The sequence below is a fragment of the Thalassophryne amazonica genome, chromosome 19, assembly GCF_902500255.1.
Source record: "Thalassophryne amazonica chromosome 19, fThaAma1.1, whole genome shotgun sequence".
NCBI classification, from domain to species: domain Eukaryota; kingdom Metazoa; phylum Chordata; class Actinopteri; order Batrachoidiformes; family Batrachoididae; genus Thalassophryne; species Thalassophryne amazonica.
Genome location: NC_047121.1, coordinates 38,757,701 through 38,776,874, shown reverse-complemented (window position 1 = coordinate 38,776,874; position 19,174 = coordinate 38,757,701). Strand labels below are relative to the sequence as shown.

General features: G+C 45.0%; 1 protein-coding gene across 1 annotated transcript in view; it reads left to right on the top strand.

Moving 5' to 3' along the window:
- Window positions 1–19,174, top strand: part of grin3ba (glutamate receptor, ionotropic, N-methyl-D-aspartate 3Ba) — a 270,268-nt gene that overhangs the window by 211,893 nt on the left and 39,201 nt on the right. The window contains exon 8 of the mRNA XM_034195295.1: window positions 4,914–5,029. Within this exon, the coding sequence (XP_034051186.1) occupies window positions 4,914–5,029 (116 nt within the window). The remainder of the gene's footprint in view (window positions 1–4,913; window positions 5,030–19,174) is intronic.

Sequence of the window (19,174 nt, the reverse complement as noted above, 5' to 3'; positions counted from 1 at the left end):
AGCTTTGCCAATTATCTATGAAGCCCACCTCATTTTTTGGACACCACTGAGACAGCCAGCAATTCAAGGAGAACATGCGGCTAAACATGTCACTCCCGGTCCGATTGGGGAGGGGCCCAGAGAAAACTACAGAGTCCGACATTGTTTTTGCAAAGTTACACACTGATTCGATATTAATTTTAGTGACCTCCGATTGGAGTAACCGGGTGTCATTACTGCCGACATGAATTACAATATTACCAAATTTACGCTTAGCCTTAGCCAGCAGTTTCAAATTTCCTTCAATGTCGCCTGCTCTGGCCCCCGGAAGACATTTGACTATGGTTGCTGGTGTCGCTAACTTCACATTTCTCAAAACAGAGTCGCCAATAACCAGAGTTTGTTTCTCGGCGGGTGTGTCACCGAGTGGGGAAAAACGGTTAGAAATGTGAACAGGTTGGTGGTGTACAGGGGGCTTCTGTTTAGAACTACGCTTCTTCCTCACAGTCACCCAGCAGGCCTGCTTTCCCGGCTGCTCGGGATCTGCTGGGGGACAGCTAACGGCGGCTAACCTACCTTGGTCCGCATCAACTACAGGGCCTGGCTAGCTGTAGGATTTTCCAAGGTGCAGAGCCGAGTCTCCAATTCGCCCAGCCTGGCCTCCAAAGCTACGAACAAGCTACACTTATTACAAGTACCGTTACTGCTAAAGGAGGCCGAGGAATAACTAAACATTTCACACCCAGCGCAGAAAAGTGTGGGAGAGACAGGAGAAGCCACCATGCTAAACCGGCTAAGAGCTAACAGCTGGGCTAAGCTAGCGGATTCCTAAAAACACACAAAGTGAATAATGTGAAAATAATTTAGAGGTGATTCAGCAGAGAGAGTGCTTTAATTAAGGCACGTGAAGATTACACTGTGAAATAAATCGTTATCTAGTTATGTAGATCAATCTAACGACGCAGATTAAACAGCAAACAGATACAGCAAAACACCGCTGTGCTCCAGAACAGGAAGTGATACAATACCGCAGTGAGAGCCAACCACCAGTAGGGGTTGGCACAGGTCAAGGGATACATGTAAGGATACAGCTAGTAGTGCAGTCTACTGAAACTTGGCTTCAAAATATATTCATTTATTTACCTGAACCTTTGGACTAGTGGCATATTCTCAAGCTGACCAAACATAAAGGCAACTAAACACAGAGCTGACTGAATATAAAGGCAACTGAACATAAAGCTAACTGAACACAAAGGCAATATAAAGGTGTGACGGCCCCCTGCTGCCATCCTAATGTGTTTGTTGTGTGTCATGAGGTCCCGGCCACCAGGAGGCACTGTTCCTGTCTCCTGCCCTGGGGCTATAAAAGGGGGGAGTTCCGTTCTCTCCCTGGCTCTTCCTCCTCCAGCTTGCGACTTGGGGAGCGGCCGCATGATTGGTCCTGGGCCTGGTCCTCCTGTTCATCCCGCTACGCCTTCCCTTCCTCTTTCTTTTATTTTTGAAATAAATGCGCTATAAAGGGCTTAAAAATTTGTTGCTTCCATGTGTGCCTCACTTTTTTGTTATGGTTTCTGAGCTGGGTCGTAACAAACGCAACTGAACATAAAGCTAACTGAACATAAAGGCAACTAAACATAAAGGCAACTAAACTTGAAGCTGACTTAATATAAAGGCAACTGAACATAATGCGGACTGAATATGTATATAAAGCTAAGAGAATATAAAGGCAACTGAATATAAAGGTAATTGGATATAAAAATTTATTTGAAGCTAACTGAACACAAAGCTAACTGAATGCTAAAGCAACTGAATATAAAGCTAACTGATGAATATAAACTCAGTTGAATATAAAGCTGACTAAATACAAAACAACATAAAACTGAATTTGAAAGCAACATGAACCTTAATGAATACAGAACTGAATGCAAACCAAATAAACATAAAAGCAAAATGAATATAAAGCTTACTGAATATAAAGCTAACTAAATATAAAAGCAACAAAAAGCTAACTAAATATAAAGGGAACTGGAGAAAAAACATTTGAACAAGCCAACTTAATGTCACGTTAACTGAATATAAAGCTAATAGACTATAAATTCAATACAATATAAATGTATCTGAATCTAAATCTACCTTAACATAAAACCAACTGAACATAAAAATAATAGAATATGAAGCTAACTGAATATAAAACAATTGAATATAAAACCAATAGATTGTAAATCTCAAGAAATACAAATATAACCAAATATAAAGTTTACTTGAGGTAAAACTAGTGGAACACTAAAAATAACAAAATAAAGCAAAGCGAATATAAAAGCAACTGAATATAAAGTTAAATGAATACTGATGGTAATAATTGAGCATACACACATGGAGAAAGAGAATATAAATATAAATCTAATTGAATATTAAAGCAAGTGAATATACAACCAACATAGCTTAAATGTAGCAGAATATAAATCTAAGTGAATATAAAACCAACTGAAGACAAAGCTAACTGGAATAATACAATAGGAATAATGCACATACAATGCCCTCCAAAAGTATTGGGCTCCTTGGTTATTTCACACATTTTAATTTGTTTATGCCATTTCAAATACAAAAAGGATCAACTCTAGGCTTGCATCTCAGATGTACCTTCTGCCAAACTGTAGCTGAACTTTCAGGGCCCGGTTTCATAAAGAAGTCTAATCTTTAAATCTGCTAATTTTACTTAGTTGACTAAGGTTAAATCGCACATTATCCATCTCATCACCATTTCACATGGACGGCTAAACTTGCAGATTAGCCGTCTTATGTTAGTCGACGATTTTCACAGGCATAATGGCCTCACAACTGCCATTGCCAAGAAAGGCTTCCAATGTGTGAGAGTTTTGTTTACTTCTTGGTTGGTCGTTGTCATGAACTATCCAGCCTTTGTTTCATTAACTGGCTTTAATAACATTTACAGACACATATGAACTGTAGAACGACGTGCCTAGCAGTTCTTTGTCTTTATACTTACAGCACTTCCGTCAAGCCTTTTTGTGCACACAACGCTGCTCAGCGTAAAACAGTGATGCCCGGTGGCTAATGTGAGAAAAGTCACAAACACTTGACAGTCATTAGCTACAACCATGGCCAAAAGTGGAGTAAGCTCACCTTTTAGAAGAATACCATGAAGTAGGGGTGCTCTTGAGTATTCCATCAAGTGGTGGTACATAATAGTCGCCATTTTTTGAGGTAAGACACTGAAGTATTGTCAACTAAAATAAAATTAGCCTCCTCTGTACCAGGCTAAAAACTTTTGTCGAGTAATGCGAAACTTTAGCCGACTAAGCGCTTTATACAACAATTAATGTCAAAAAATTTGTCAACTAAGTGACTTTATTCGACTTAAGATTAGACTGCTTTATGAAACCGGCCCTGGTGGTCTTGTTAAGAAAATCCTTCTCTATACCACTTCATCATGAAGCTGTATAACTGCGGATACAAAATGGAAAACGTGCATTATGTACACTTTCTCCAATCACAGTTACAGAAGCCTATAACATCTTCTGGGTTGTCTGGGTGTCTTTCCTCACTTTTTTCCTTCTTGCAAAGTCACTCAGTTTTTGAGAACTGTCTACTCCACACAGATTTACCATAGAGTGCCATACTGTTTGTATTTCTTTGTAATTGATGTAAATATTCAGTGACTTGAAAATGTTTATGTTTCCATCCCCTGACTTGTCTGAAGAAAACTGATTTACAGGTACCACACCAAAAGTTGCCCATTATTTGTGCAACCCATCATCTTGGCTTTTGTATTTTTAATTAATTTATATCCAGTTGTACAGATTTGCTTTGAATTTGAGCTTATGAAAGATAATTTTAGATTTTTATTATTATTATTTATTATTATCATTGAGAAGCCTGATTTATTTGTTTATTTATTTTGTATTTGAAATGGCACAAACAAATTAAAATTTGTGAAATTCCAGGGGGCCTAATACTTTTGAAGGGCACTGAATGGAAGTGATCCATGCGGATGAAGCGCCAAAAATAAATGATGCGTGAACAACATACATGCAATAACATTCGGTTACAATTAAATCTATTATATTCCACATCATGAGAACAATCCCTTTCGATACAATAAATATAATGTAAAATTAACTGAAAAGTAATTTGAATGAATTAATTCTTTCAGCTGCTCCCATTTTTGCTCAAGCATGCCACAGCAGTTCCACTATGAAGCCATGTGTCGAGTTGGCAGGTTTGATATCAAATGGCCTTCCTGACACAAATCTGAGTCTACCCAAATTAATTCAATCTACATAAAACTTACCAGCTAAAACAAAGAAAATTCTGCTAAATGAACAGAAAACTGAATATAAATTTAACTAACTAAAAAGCTTAATGCAGCTAAATGAACCATTTATTTCATTTAACACTAAGTGAATGTGAAACATTCAAGCTCACACATACCTAATTATGAGACTGCTCATAATTCTACATTTGGTTTTCTGAACCTGTCCTCTGTCAGTGTTGAAATGTGCTTAGTGTCCTGAAATGCATCCGCTGCCAGCAGCGGTCAGAGGCAGCGTACAGAGGAGTGCTCTATAATTCGGGGTCAGACTGAGTCAATTGGATCGATATTGCCGGAGTAGGAGACTTGTTGGCAGTGTGTATAATGCCTTATCAGTCTACTGCAGAAGCTGTTTGTTTAGGTAATGATGTATGTGTTTACACAGTGTATTAGGATGCAGTTAATCTCATCCTCTGTATAAATGACAGTGGGATGACAGCCTAAAATAAAGAGTTCCTGCATTGGTCTTGGCAGTCGGAGAGTTTGGTTAAGAGAACACAAGCATTTACAGGTCTTGAAACATTTGAGTTTTGTATGTCTTAATTAATCCTCTCTCACCCTTATGATGCTTTTCCTGTGTTTGTATATGTCGATGGTGAAGGACAGATCCTCCTGCCTTGGATGCATTCATCATGGACAAAGCTCTGCTGGACTTTGAGGTCTCTATTGATGCAGACTGCAAACTGCTTACTGTGGGGAAGCCATTCGCCATTGAAGGTACACACTCAGTGTCACACACACAGACATTACTGCCACTTGGAGTGAGACTGCATAGAGTTTTTGCATTACATTGATGAGGAAACTGTACCCATGGGCAATCTGACATTTGAACCCAAGTACTACCACCTTCACCCACATGTTTGCCCTCTGGCTACAGCAATTCTGGAATCCACCTACATTTACTCCACATTTGGTCCAAATCAATTTCCTTGTGCTTGACCTTTGCCAAAATAAATTCTTTAAGAGAAATTTCTAGCTCATCCGCTGATGCACTAAATAGGTAGAAATCAGCAAAAGTACCTCGGACCTAGGCCAACCAACAGACAAGCAGAAATAACCTAGGCCCCAGTGACCTTCGGGACCTACGGTTAATTTAAAGTTTTGAGGTCAAATCTGACCTCATCTTGGCAATTCCAGACCCAGCTTCCATATGTGTGTGAAGTCTGGTACAAATGCAGTGAAAAACTTTAATTTTGACTTTTGACCGAAATGACCTTGACCCCAGTATTGTCCTTTGGTAAACTTGAACTTACCTGGGCAATTCCAGAACCCACCTACATATGTGTGCCAAGTTTGGTCTCCACTGGAGTGAAAATAAAAATTTTGACCTTCACCCAAATAACCTTGTCTGAAACTATAACCTTTTGGTATTTCCAGGGTTGACCTTTATCTACATACTAAGGTTGGTAGAAATTGAACAAAGGAGTAGGAGAACAGAGACAAATGTTTCTCAGATTGTAGTATAATTTACATTTGTGCTAAAATTTCAAATGTCCATGTCAAGCCAAGTATTTTTTACACCCTAAACCAAAAGATAACGCCAAGCGTAAACCTAAAAACAGTCTTAATCCTGACATTTTGGGAAAATGAATTTTGCCATCGAATGGGAAATGAGTGCTTACAAGGGTGGCTGAACAGCAGGGATGCTCCAATCTCGTTTTTGTCCCTGATCCCAATCGCAATCCCTTAATACAGAGAATATGCTGACATAGAGAGCTTCCAATGAACTCAGTATATTTTCCCCATGTAATAATGTTATACAATGCAATCAAAGTGATTAAGTGGAATCATAGTACAGCTTTATGAACATGCTGACTTTTGAGGAAATGCAGCAACATCATTCCTTAATGGTTTTGTGGTAGACATTCAAACATTGCTGCGACTGCGCAGTGGCACGTGCACAGAGAAAAGCACAACATTGCCAAAATGTCATAATGGATCTTCCCTCACAATACAAGTAGTACATCTCTACTGTGTATTTTAATGTCAGGAACTTAATATATTCGTTAAACAAAATTATGTTTGGATAAGAACTTTTAAAAAATGCACATTTCCTAAAGCACTTCCTTAACCCTTTAATGTCTTCACATTTTTTCAATAGAATGTAGTTGGTATCAATATGCTCCACCAAGCGGTTGAGCTGAATATTAAAGGCTTAAAGTAAGTCACTTGGGATAGTTGTAGCTTGAAGAAAACAAATTATAAAACCAGTGCCATTATGGATTTGTTTGTTCCTCCCCTGGGATAACCTCAGGCAAGCAAAATCATTCTAGCCATAATGTATGGGCATAGGTTGAGAAAACAAGACCAAGAATTAAGTAACCAATATCCACAAACACACAGCAAGAGCTGAAAGATCAGTAAGTTTCAATAAGTTTCTGTAAACAATATTTGAAAGGCATTTTATTTATAGTAAGTACATTTACATTCTAATTCAGCATTTTGACATTTTCATTGCCTTCCAATACCGAAGGTAATCAACTAAACAAAAAGCAAGCGTGTGTCTCTGTGGAATAGGAATTACACAACAAATATATAGACCGGGGTTTGATGCCATCTGTGTGATCCAAGCTACCTGTTTGTGTCCTTGGACAAGACATTTTATTGCATTGTTCCATCTATCCAGCTGTAAATGGTTAACAGCACAACTCGGGCCAATTGGCCAACCCTACGCAAAAACCACTTTGTCCTTTCTTCTGGTGCTAGAGCAAGGAGCAGTATCTGGCACAATCATCCCTACACACGAGACAATCCAGACTACTTTCATTTATGGTGTCTCCAACCAAATGTAATCAGAGCAGGGGCATCACACTGCATCTTCAAGAAGCTCTTGAAAAGCTGAGAGTACGACTTTTCTAAGATGCCTATCTCACACTTACCATGCACTTCTTTTCTCTCTTGCTTTCATTGCTTACATTTTTCATCACTTGGAGGACTGTATATGTATGTAAATATGGCATTTATCATTAACTTGAAGTCTCCTTTAAATTGTAAAAGAAATATTTATCATTCTTTTGAAGTTCCCCTTCAAAATGTAGCTTGATTAGGATTCCTCACTTATAAGTTGCTAGTAGTAGTTTTTATTCTGACCTAATGGACAGCTGAATTTCCCCTCGGGATGAATAAACTACCTATCTATCTGGCTATCAACCATGTGGAGAGGAATAGATTAGAAACCTATAGTGTAAGAAGTTTAATTTAACTGAATAGGCTATATTTCCACAACGTCCAGAAAAGCAGCAGGATTTCTTTCAAACTAATCACATTTGAATATGTATTAAAAGCCGAGTCCATTTTATGCTTGCATTGACATTTTGAATAATTAAATAATAAGATAACTTTTTCCAGGAACTTTGCAGAATGATGAACTTAGAGATGAGGACCTGAAACATGACCTGTATCAGGTAAAGAAGGTCATTCAGAGAAAGGCACAGTGTGGGACTGAAGTATCCACTATACTGGATTTTTCAACTTTCCTTGAATCATACAAAAGGTCTTTCAGCTTTTTCACTTGTGTAGGATAGCTATAGCCTTGCCTGTGAGCGCTGCTAGCTGTGAGCGTAGATTCTCAGCGCTTAAACTAATAATCATTTGCGAACAACAATGAATGATGATAGGCTTAGCAATATTGGAGTGCTAGTATTGAGAGAAGAAGGACAAGATCATTAAACTTAGATGACTTTGTTGAACATGTTGCCCAACAGCAGAAAAACAAGGATATTCAGCTGGCATAATCCTCAATGTATGTGAATAATACTCTGTCTTGTAACTTTACTTTGTAATTCATAATGTAGGTGCCACATCAAAGGCACATGCACAGGCAGAGCCTCCTGTTCATTACAATCTTGGATAGGCATTTAAAAAAGAAATTGGAATTTCAGTGTGCCACCTTTCTACAGTTTGGGCACCTACGTGGCCCCCTCAAGAAAACAATTCTAGACACGCCCCTGGGGATCACATGTCAGCATGTCAAGAGCCTCAGCATTGGTTGACTACCCATTATTCTTTCTTTCTACACCACCTCGAAACAATGCACAAGAAAAAACTTGGTGTCACCAACTGAGCGGTCTCTCTAAAAAAAAAATCGGCCCCCCTGCCTTCACTGCGCATGCATCATTTCGGCGCATCAGCAGCGATTCACCGACTGTTGCCTTGTTTCTGCATAAAACTGACTTTAGAATGATTTCAGAGGTTTGACTTTGTCATCTGATGGTTAATAATCACATCATTCCCTTTGATCGCTTTGGGTGTAGAGACTCAGACTCAGAGAGTCAGACTCAGACGTGCTGCTGTGGCAGTCTGATCGCTCCACCGTCTTATCATGAAATAATGCTGAATTTATGTGGAAATGATTGTTGTACAAAAGCTTCAGATATCTGTTGCTGAGATAGAGGATGACTGGAGTGCAGTTTTAAGCAGAAACGAGGTGATAACTGGTGAATTGCTGCTGATATTCCGAAATGATGCATGCGCAGTGAAGGCGGGGGGACCGTTCGGTCGGTGACACAAACATCTACCGCTCTTAAATTTTTAAGTTTTCTCTGCTGTTTCTTTTTCCCACAACCCAATCCCGGATAAGCGGTTGAGTGAGTGTGAGCTGTTTCTTTTTACAGCATTAGGCCCCTTGTAGTGCACCCATAAAAATTTCACCCCAGCAGTCTCAGTGATTCCAGGTGTGTTCCAGGCTTCAGTGTTTCTATGACAAGGAGGCATACCATAGTACCACTTTTTCCATGTCTGATATGATAACAATACTGGACCCTTCAGTATCTGCCAACAACGATACCAACGCCATACCTTTGTCCCCGGCCTTAAAACAATACTCTGTTAATTAACACATTTGTCAGGATGCACTTTGCTAATGCAGCCATTTAGCAAAACATCAACTCAAACTGTGGAACAAATATTGTACTCCCCTAAAGGAAAACATCAACCATCATTTTCATCAGTACAGGACCAATACTGAAATATCAGATCAGTTCATCACTAATGACAAAAATACACAGCAAATGACTAGTTTATAATTTACATCATTAAAAAGTACTCACTCTCAGCAAAGACCCAAGCGTCTGTCCAGTCTGCTATCACAGATGAGTAGTTTGTCTCGATTATGTTACAAGTGCGAATCAGCAAAAATAAACCTCCCGTTTCTCTGAAAAGACACTGCAGTGATGTCATGTCGTCTTTCTACAAAGTTCAGAGGTTTTCAGCTGAAACGTGCTCAGAGACGGCACAGAAAAAGTGGTTTGCTGTGAAAAAAAAGCTGGCAGTGGGTGCTTGTGGTCACATATACTCCATTCTCATGTAGAGCAATTGAGAAAAAAAAGATGGAGGTGCCTATATTGGGGGTGGGGGGGGGGGGGGGTAGTTATAAGGACACAGGGCCTTATTTCGTTGGAAAACCTATCCTCATATAGTGTGTTCTTTATTGGTTTATAGAATCCTGGCTTCAGTATGATTACCTACATTGACCACCTCCATCTCTTTTTCCTCCCCGCCTGTTTGCACAGCTCATTCACTTAAAACGATTACATTCCTGCTGGAACAAAATGTTTTAGTTTAATGCTGTTGCTTTTTAAAAAAAAAAAAAAACCTCAACAGCACATTAGAAGCACCGGCGCACTGTAAGCAGTGAAGCTCAAATAGATGCCAAAAGCAGTCTCATTTTGTTAATTGAAGAAACCGCGATGATTCACGGGTCCTCGCTTGCAGCACAAACGATGTTTTAATGACATGCAACAAGCTGTATATGACAGCTGGATTACACCATGTAAACAAAAGCTCAGAAATGTATCAGTTTGATCTGATTATCAAGTACACCACATAAACTGGGAATGCAACTTTGTCCACACGACATAAGTCACGTGCACAGTCGGTGCATCTGCTATATGGTCTGACAGCCTGTCGGCGTCTTATTCATATTAAACATGCTAATGCAAATATGCACACATGCATATGGATGTTATAAGGACATGCACACACACATTAGAATAGGAATCAAGTACTCTACTTAGGCTGCATGACTGACAGAATCGCACAGTGATTCACTGCATGAGCGTGCAATGCTGGAGGGGAAATGTACTCAACCATCTATTATTAATAACAATGCCCCGTTAGAGCACTTTGGATTTGATGCTCGAAGGAGTGAATAGCTGCAAGAGATCCATGAAACATATGGGCAGCTAATGAACCACACGAGACAGTATCGTTTTCATTTTCAACTTCAAATTTTAAGAGATTACACACACACACACGGGTACGAGTCCATGTTTGCAGGCATCCTGGTGTTTATTTATTTATTTATTTATTCTTTCAATGCTGTCAGTGCAAAAATCCTGATTTCATTAATATTGATACCATTAAATATTCAGTGACTTGCTTTCCATATTATTTACCTGACAAATGAGGTCAATGTTTTTGTTCACATTTGCTTGTCTTCGGAAAATGAATTATGAATGAATTTAAAACTAATGATTTAATGTACAAAAAACTTGGCAAGAAGGTTGTGTCTATCCTGAATAAGAGGATGAAGCCAGGTAGTACTTTATATATATATATATATAAAAATTTCAAGCTGATTTTTGAGAATTTAATGTGAACACTGGGTCATATATGAAGTAATTAATTACGACACCCCAGATGTTCTTCCCCTCAGACACATCCTCCAGCTCGTCATGGGGAACCCCAATGAATTCAGAGGCAATAAATAAAGTCTTCAGAATTTTCTGGGTGTCTTCCCAGTTGGATGACCTGAGAAAACCTCCACAGAGAGGCATTCAGGAGAATCCCCATCTACTGACCTTAACTGGCTCTTTTCAAAGTGAGGGTGCAGTAGTTCTGCTCTGAGCTTCTTCACATTACAGATCACGTCACTCAGTCAGTGAGCATTAGCCCGCAAAGTTTCTGTTAGAAATCAAATTCTCCATAAAAAGTATGATATTTTCAGCTTTGAACGTAGGAGTCTGACCAGTGAGCCTCCTATTTTGAGCCATGTTGCATCTTTTAACATACTGTAATATTTTACTTAAAAAAATATTCATATTTATAATTCATAATTGGAATTTGTAATTTATATTAATTAGAATATTTTACATATAAATAAGAATGTTGGCACAATGAAATATTATTACTATTACTAATGGTAAATAAATGGTAAATGGACTGCATTCATATAGAGCTTTTCCATCTGCATCAGGCGCTCAAAGCACTGTTGGGAAAGTGTAAGTACACGGACCCACAACAGGGGACGCAAATGAACGGACAATGGAATAGGTCAAATAACAACACTTTACTGTTGCGAAAGTGCACAACAAACACAATAGATTACACAATAGATCAAAGGTCAAATTACAAGGTGTCGTGTGGGCAGGCTCGAAGATAGGAGACGCCTGTCCAAAGCAGAACCGGAACCACACGATTTCCTCCGCCACCAGACCCCGGGAATACTGGAGCCGCCAAGTCCCGAACTCCCAGGTGGCCACTGCTTCCGCGTGTCGGACCTGGTACTGCTGGCGAGGAACAAAAACACAATTAAACGTGGGTGCGTCTGCACCCAGCAATCTGCACGGCAGGGAAGCTACCTCCACCTCTCGTTGGAGAAAAAGTCTGTTATCACTCACAAAAATCACAAAAAGGGCTTTCTATCAAGCAGTCAGGCTGAGGATATTACCTTTCAGGTAGAACGATATCTCGGCAAAGAGGTGGAGATGACGTCTTGCTGATATACCGATGCAGATCAGATGAGTGGTGACAGCTGTCACAGGTGATGAGTGTCAGCTGTCACCCCGGCTGCTCCTGTGAGGCGGCAGCGCCCTCTGGTGCCTGGAGCCCGCACTCCAGGCAGGGTGCCCTCTGGTGGTGGTGGGCCAGCAGTACCTCCTCTTCAGCGGCCCACACAACAGGACCCCCCCTCAACGGGCGCCTCCTGGCGCCCGACCAGGCTTGTCCGGGTGGCGGCGGTAGAAATCGGCCAGGAGGGCCGGGTCCAGAATGAAGCTCCTCTTCACCCAGGAGCATTCTTCAGGTCCGTACCCCTCCCAGTCCACCAAATACTGGAAGCCCCGGCCCATCCTACAGACATCCAAAAGCCGGCGCACAGTCCAAGCCGGCTCGCCATCGATGATCCGGGCAGGAGGCGGTGCCGGACCCGGAGTACAGAGGGGTGAGGTGTGATGTGGTTTGATTCGGGACACGTGAAATACAGGATGGATCCGCAGTGAGGCCGGCAGCTGAAGCCTCACTGCGGCTGGACTGATGACCTTCTGGATTTTGAAGGGACCGATGTAACGGTCCTGTAACTTGGGGGAGTCCACTTTGAGGGGGATGTCCTTTGTCGACAACCACACCTCCTGCCCTGGCCGATACGCAGGGGCCGGGGTCCGCCGACGGTCTGCATGGGCCTTTGACCTCATCCGGGACCTCAGCAAGGCAGAACGGGCGGCACGCCACACCCAACGGCACTTCCGTAGGTGGGCCTGGACCGAGGGCACACTGACCTCTCCCTCAACCACTGGAAACAAAGGCGGTTGGTACCCCAGACATACCTCGAAAGGGGAGAGGCCGGTGGCTGACGACACCTGGCTGTTATGGGCATACTCGATCCAGGCCAGATGGGTACTCCAGGCTGCCGGGTGCGCGGCTGTCACGCAACGCAGGGCTGCTCCATCTCCTGATTGGCCCATTCTGCTTGCCCGTTGGTCTGGGGATGGTACCCGGATGAGAGACTCACCGTGGCCCCCAGTTCCCGGCAGAAGCTCCTCCAGACGTGCGAGGAGAACTGGGGACCGCGATCTGAGACTATGTCTGTTGGGATCCCATGCAGCCGGACGACGTGGTGAACCAGGAGGTCCGCTGTCTCCTGGGCCGTCGGGAGCTTCGGGAGGGCCACGAAGTGGGCCGCCTTGGAGAATCGGTCCACTATCGTGAAGATGGTGGTGTTGCCCTGGGACGGCGGGAGACCCGTGACAAAATCCAGGCCGATGTGGGACCAGGGGCGATGGGGCACGGGCAGCGGCTGGAGCAGACCCGAAGCCCTACGATGGTCAGCCTTGCCCCTGGTGCAGGTGGTGCAGGCCTGGATATAATCCCGGACGTCGGCCTCTAGGGACGCCCACCAGAAGCGCTGCCGGACAACTGCCACGGTTCTTCACACCCCTGGATGACAGGAGAGCTTAGAGCCGTGACAGAAGTCCAGGACTGCAGCCCTGGCTTCTGGTGGGACATAAAGTCTGTTCTTCGGCCCAGTTCCGGGGTCCGGGCTTCGTGCCAGGGCCTCCCGGACGGTTCTCTCTACGTCCCAGGTGAGGGTGGCCACGATAGTGGACTCCGGGATGATGGGTTCCGGTGGATCCGACAACTCCGTTTTGACTTCATCTTCATGTACCCGGGACAAGGCATCCGATCTCTGGTTCTTGGTCCCGGGACGGTAGGTGATCCGGAAGTCAAAACGGCCGAAGAACAGTGACCAGCGGGCTTGCCTGGGATTCAGCCGCTTGGCGGTCCTGATATACTCCAGGTTCCGGTGGTCAGTGAAAACCGTGAATGGCACGGACGTTCCCTCCAACAGATGTCTCCACTCTTCAAGAGCCTCTTTCACCGCAAGGAGTTCTCGATTGCCGACGTCATAGTTCCGTTCGGCCGGGGTCAACCTGCGGGAAAAAATAGGCACACGGGTGAAGGACCTTATCGGTCTTCCCGCTCTGGGAAAGCACAGCTCCTATCCCTGAGTCCGAGGCGTCCACTTCAACCACTAACTGGCGACTAGGATCGGGCTGCACCAGAACGGGTGCAGACGAGAAGCGCCGTTTCAACTCCTTGAACGCGGCATCGCAACGATCCGACCAGGTGAAGGGAACTTTTGGTGAGGTCAGGGCTGTCAGGGGGCTAACTACCTGACTGTAGCCCTTAATGAACCTCCTGTAGAAATTAGCAAAGCCGAGGAACTGTTGCAGCTTCCTACGGCTAGTGGGTTGGGGCCAGTCTCTCACCGCCGCAACCTTGGCCGGATCAGGAGCGACGGAGTTGGGGGAGATGATAAACCCCAGGAAGGACAAAGAGGTGCGGTGGAACTCACACTTCTCACCCTTCACAAACAGCCGGTTCTCCAACAACCGCTGCAGGACCTGACGTACATGCCGGACATGAGTCTCAGGATCTGGAGAAAAGATGAGTATATCGTCTAGATATACGAAGACGAATCGGTGCAGGAAATCCCGCAAGACATCATTAACTAATGCTTGGAACGTCGCGGGGGCGTTTGTGAGGCCGAACGGCATGACCAGGTACTCAAAGTGACCTAATGGGGTGTTGAATGCCGTCTTCCATTCGTCTCCCTTCCGGATCCGAACCATGTGATACGCATTTCTAAGATCCAGTTTAGTAAAGATTTTGGCTCCATGCAGGGGGGTGAACACGGAATCTAATAATGGCAACGGGTATCGGTTGCGAACCGTAATCTCATTCAGCCCCCTGTAATCAATACATGGACGAAGTCCGCCATCTTTCTTGCCCACAAAAAAGAAACCTGCCCCCATCGGGGAGGTGGAGTTCCGGATCAGCCCGGCAGCTAATGAGTCCCGGATGTAGGTCTCCATTGATTCGCGCTCAGGTCGTGAGAGGTTGTACAGCCTGCTGGACGGGAACTCAGCGTCTGGAACCAAATCAATGGCACAATCGTACGGACGGTGCGGGGGAAGGGTGAGTGCCAGATCCTTGCTGAAGACGTCAGCAAGATCGTGGTACTCAACCGGCACTGCCGTCAGATTGGGCGGGACTTTGACCTCCTCCTTAGCCTGGGAACCGGGAGGAACCGAGGATCCTAAACACACCCGATGGCAGGTTTCGCTCCACTGAACCACCACCCCAGACGGCCAATTGATCCGGGGATTGTGCTTTAACATCCATGGGATGCCCAAAATCACGCGGGAGGTGGCAGGAGTTACAAAAAACTCAATCTCCTCCCGGTGGTTTCCAGACACCACCAGAGTTACTGGTGGTGTCTTGTGTGTGAGTAAAGGGAGGAGGGTGCCATCTAGTGCCCGCACCTGCAATGGTGTAGGAAGCGCCACCAGAGGGAGCCCTACCTCCTTTGCCCATCTGCTGTCTAGCAGATTCCCTTCTGACCCCGTGTCCACCAGTGCTCGGGCTTGAAGGGTTAAATCCCCGCTCAGGATTGTGACTGGGAGTCGTGTGGCAATTTGTGTGTGTCTCACTTGAATGTCTTGACCCCCCCTTAGCCCAGTCTCTAAGGGCGAGTGTTGACGTTTTGGCCGTTTGGGGCAGTCTCTCTGTGTGTGCTCTGTTGAGCTGCAGAGAAAACACTCTCCACGGATCAGCCTTCCCATTTTGGCCCTGTGCGTCTCCCTAACAACATCAACAGGGGGAGCTGTTGCCCCACAAAGCGCTGCGGCTGTGGAGCGTGGGGAGGGCGGCCCCTTTTCGAACCCGGAAGGGAGAGGGGTGGCGCGTATCCGGTCACGTCCTTCGCCTCGCTCCCGACGGCGTTCCTCTAACCGATTGTCTAATCGTATAACGAGATCAATAAGCCCGTCTAAATCCCGCGGTTCGTCCTTAGCCACCAGGAGCTCCTTTAGGACCAACGACAGTCCGTTTACGAAGGCGGCGCGGAGGGCAGTGCTATTCCAGCCGGACCTCGCAGCCGCGATGCGGAAGTCGACTGCATAAGCAGCTGCGCTCCGGCGCCCCTGTCTCATTGACAGCAGCACGGCTGAAGCGGTCTCTCCTCTATTTGGGTGATCGAACACTGTTCTGAACTCCCTCACAAACCCATCATATGTCAGAAGGAGCCGTGAATTTTGCTCCCAAAGCGCTGTAGCCCAAGCGCGTGCCTTGCCGCGAAGCAGATTAATTACATAAGCTATCTTGCTAGAATCAGTCGCGTACATGACGGGACGTTGTGCGAAGACGAGCGAACACTGCATAAGGAAGTCCGCGCACGTCTCCACACAACCTCCGTACGGTTCTGGAGGGCTTATGTATGCTTCAGGGAAAGGTGGGAGGGGTCGTTGAACGACCAGTGGAACGTCACTGTTACGCACAGGGTCGACAGGAGGGAGAGCCACAGCAGCGCCCTGAGGGCGCGCCTCCACCTGCGCGGCGAGAGCCTCCACCCTGCGGTTAAGGAGGACGTTCTGCTCGGTCATTAAATCCAACCGAGCCGTGAAAACAGTGAGGATCCGCTGCAACTCACCGATCGTTCCTCCTGCGGGCGCCTGTGCGCCCTGTTCTTCCATTGGCCGTTCAACAGCCGGTTGACGCCCCTCGGGATCCATGACGTTGGCCGAGATATCCTGTTGGGAAAGTGTAAGTACACGGACCCACAACAGGGGGCGCAAATGAACGGACAATGGAATAGGTCAAATAACAACACTTTACTGTTGCGAACGTGCACAACAAACACAATAGATTACACAATAGATCAAAGGTCAAATTACAAGGTGTCGTGTGGGCAGGCTCGAAGATAGGAGACGCCTGTCCAAAGCAGAACCGGAACCACACGATTTCCTCCACCACCAGACCCCGGGAATACTGGAGCCGCCAAGTCCCGAACTCCCAGGTGGCCACTGCCTCCGCGTGTCGGACCTGGTACTGCTGGCGAGGAACAAAAACACAATTAAACGTGGGTGCGTCTGCACCCAGCAATCTGCATGGCAGGGAAGCTACCTCCACCTCTCGTTGGAGAAAAAGTCTGTTATCACTCACAAAAATCACAAAAAGGGCTTTCTATCAAGCAGTCAGGCTGAGGATATTACCTTTCAGGTAGAACGATATCTCGGCAAAGAGGTGGAGATGACGTCTTGCTGATATACCGATGCAGATCAGATGAGTGGTGACAGCTGTCACAGGTGATGAGTGTCAGCTGTCACCCCGGCTGCTCCTGTGAGGCGGCAGCGCCCTCTGGTGCCTGGAGCCCGCACTCCAGGCAGGGTGCCCTCTGGTGGTGGTGGGCCAGCAGTACCTCCTCTTCAGCGGCCCACACAACAAGCACTTTACAATGCCTCACATTCACCCCGATGTGAGGGTGCTGCCCAGTGGTGAGCACAGTTCCTGCATATTTTATTCAGACTGGACAGACTTTACCTTTTACCTTCTGTAAAACTATTCATGGAAAAGGTTTTTTTTTTTTTACCATTTATCTCAAGCATGGAGGTAGTCATTCATAGAGACACATTTGGAAAACACATTGCATCTGTTTGGATCACCTGCTTTGTCACCTGCATAATGCACAATGTGAAGACGACAGATCTGCATGCAGATAAAAAAAAAATCTAATCTAAAGCCAGTGGAATGGGACATTTTTTTTATGCTTGTATGTAGACAGCCTGTTCTGTTTTGAACGCATGAAGCCAAAAAAGTGAACCCAACAGATAACTTGAAGTTACATGACAGAAAGTAACTAATGATGAATCAATTCTTTCACAGAACTGAAATAAAGGTGCACAAGCTTGATACCCCCATCACACATATCCGGAATCACACAGAATGGCATCAAAATTATGAATCAGCACACATCCGAAAAGTGTCAGATTGCAGTTCCAAGACATTCTGACAGCCATCTGTGGAAATCCACACAGTTTGTCAAAATCAGCCGGCGGCCCAGAGTGTGATGCACATGTTCAAAACCCTCCGGGCGCCATCGAGATGGGACACCTATCCGACGGCGGTCCATGTGCAATCTGAGGAACATCTGACTGCAGTTTACATATTCCAATGGCGGCAAAACAGAATCCGAAATGATTTGAGCGCATACGAGGGAACCTTGAGATGGATCTGGCACAGCAAAGCCTGCCGGTATGACCTGCCACGTGTATAATAATGTCCACCAACCAGAGCGCAAAGGAACTGTTGAAATGTATGTGGCACACTTCATCATCATAATAATTATGAATTATTATTATGTACAGTGACTGTGAACAGCGGCTATCAAACCGAAAACACCATGCGCAACTGCGTGCACACCGCCGCAAATCTGACCAGGCTGTTATATCCGCAATAAACCTTACAGTACAGATATTTGTACATTCCTTCCCATCGGCGACATAAATAATGTGAACTATCGTCTCCATCATAACACAGGCAGCTGCGCCTCTATGTGATGCAGAGTAACACGTCGGAGCTGGACAGATCTCACGCTGTAATAAATGATCACCTTCTAACTCTGTAGGAGATATGACATGAAACTGTTGGGCCAGGTCGTTACACCATTAATAAACATGAATCTCACCTCCAACAGCGGTCCAGGAGTGTTTCACAGTGCAGATGTGAAGCCGGGACAGCAGCCTGTGGTTAAAATCCTCTCACCCAAAATAAAAAAAAATAATCCCATGTGATAATCCAACCATCGCGGTGTCCAGAATTGCATTGTGTTCCTGAAGCAAGCAAACAAGAAAAAATAAAGTTCCTTGGAAAGGCACTGCATCTGACAGGGGACAGCATGGCACACTGCCAGCAAACTTTGAGCGAAGCTGTCCAGTTGCATGCGCGTGCACGTGCAACTGGACAGTGACCCATGCAGCATTATGGATACACACACACACGGCTGATTGATAATTGCAGCCCTACACGTGCGCGGAGTGCTGGTGCACCACGCACACGTGTGTCAGGACCGTGTTTGCCATCCAGACATTTGGACATCAGACAGTCTGCAGTGCCTTTTATGGCCATCTGACAGCAGTCTGTATCATCTTTCTGTTGTCTATGTACGCATTGGATGCCATCGTGCAGGTGTGGATGAGGTAATCCAGATACGTTCTGACACGGCTGGCCATGCCTCTTTTCCTCCCGACTGCATCAGATTATGGCAATATTTGCTGTGTCAGGAATGGTTCCTCCACATTCTTGCTG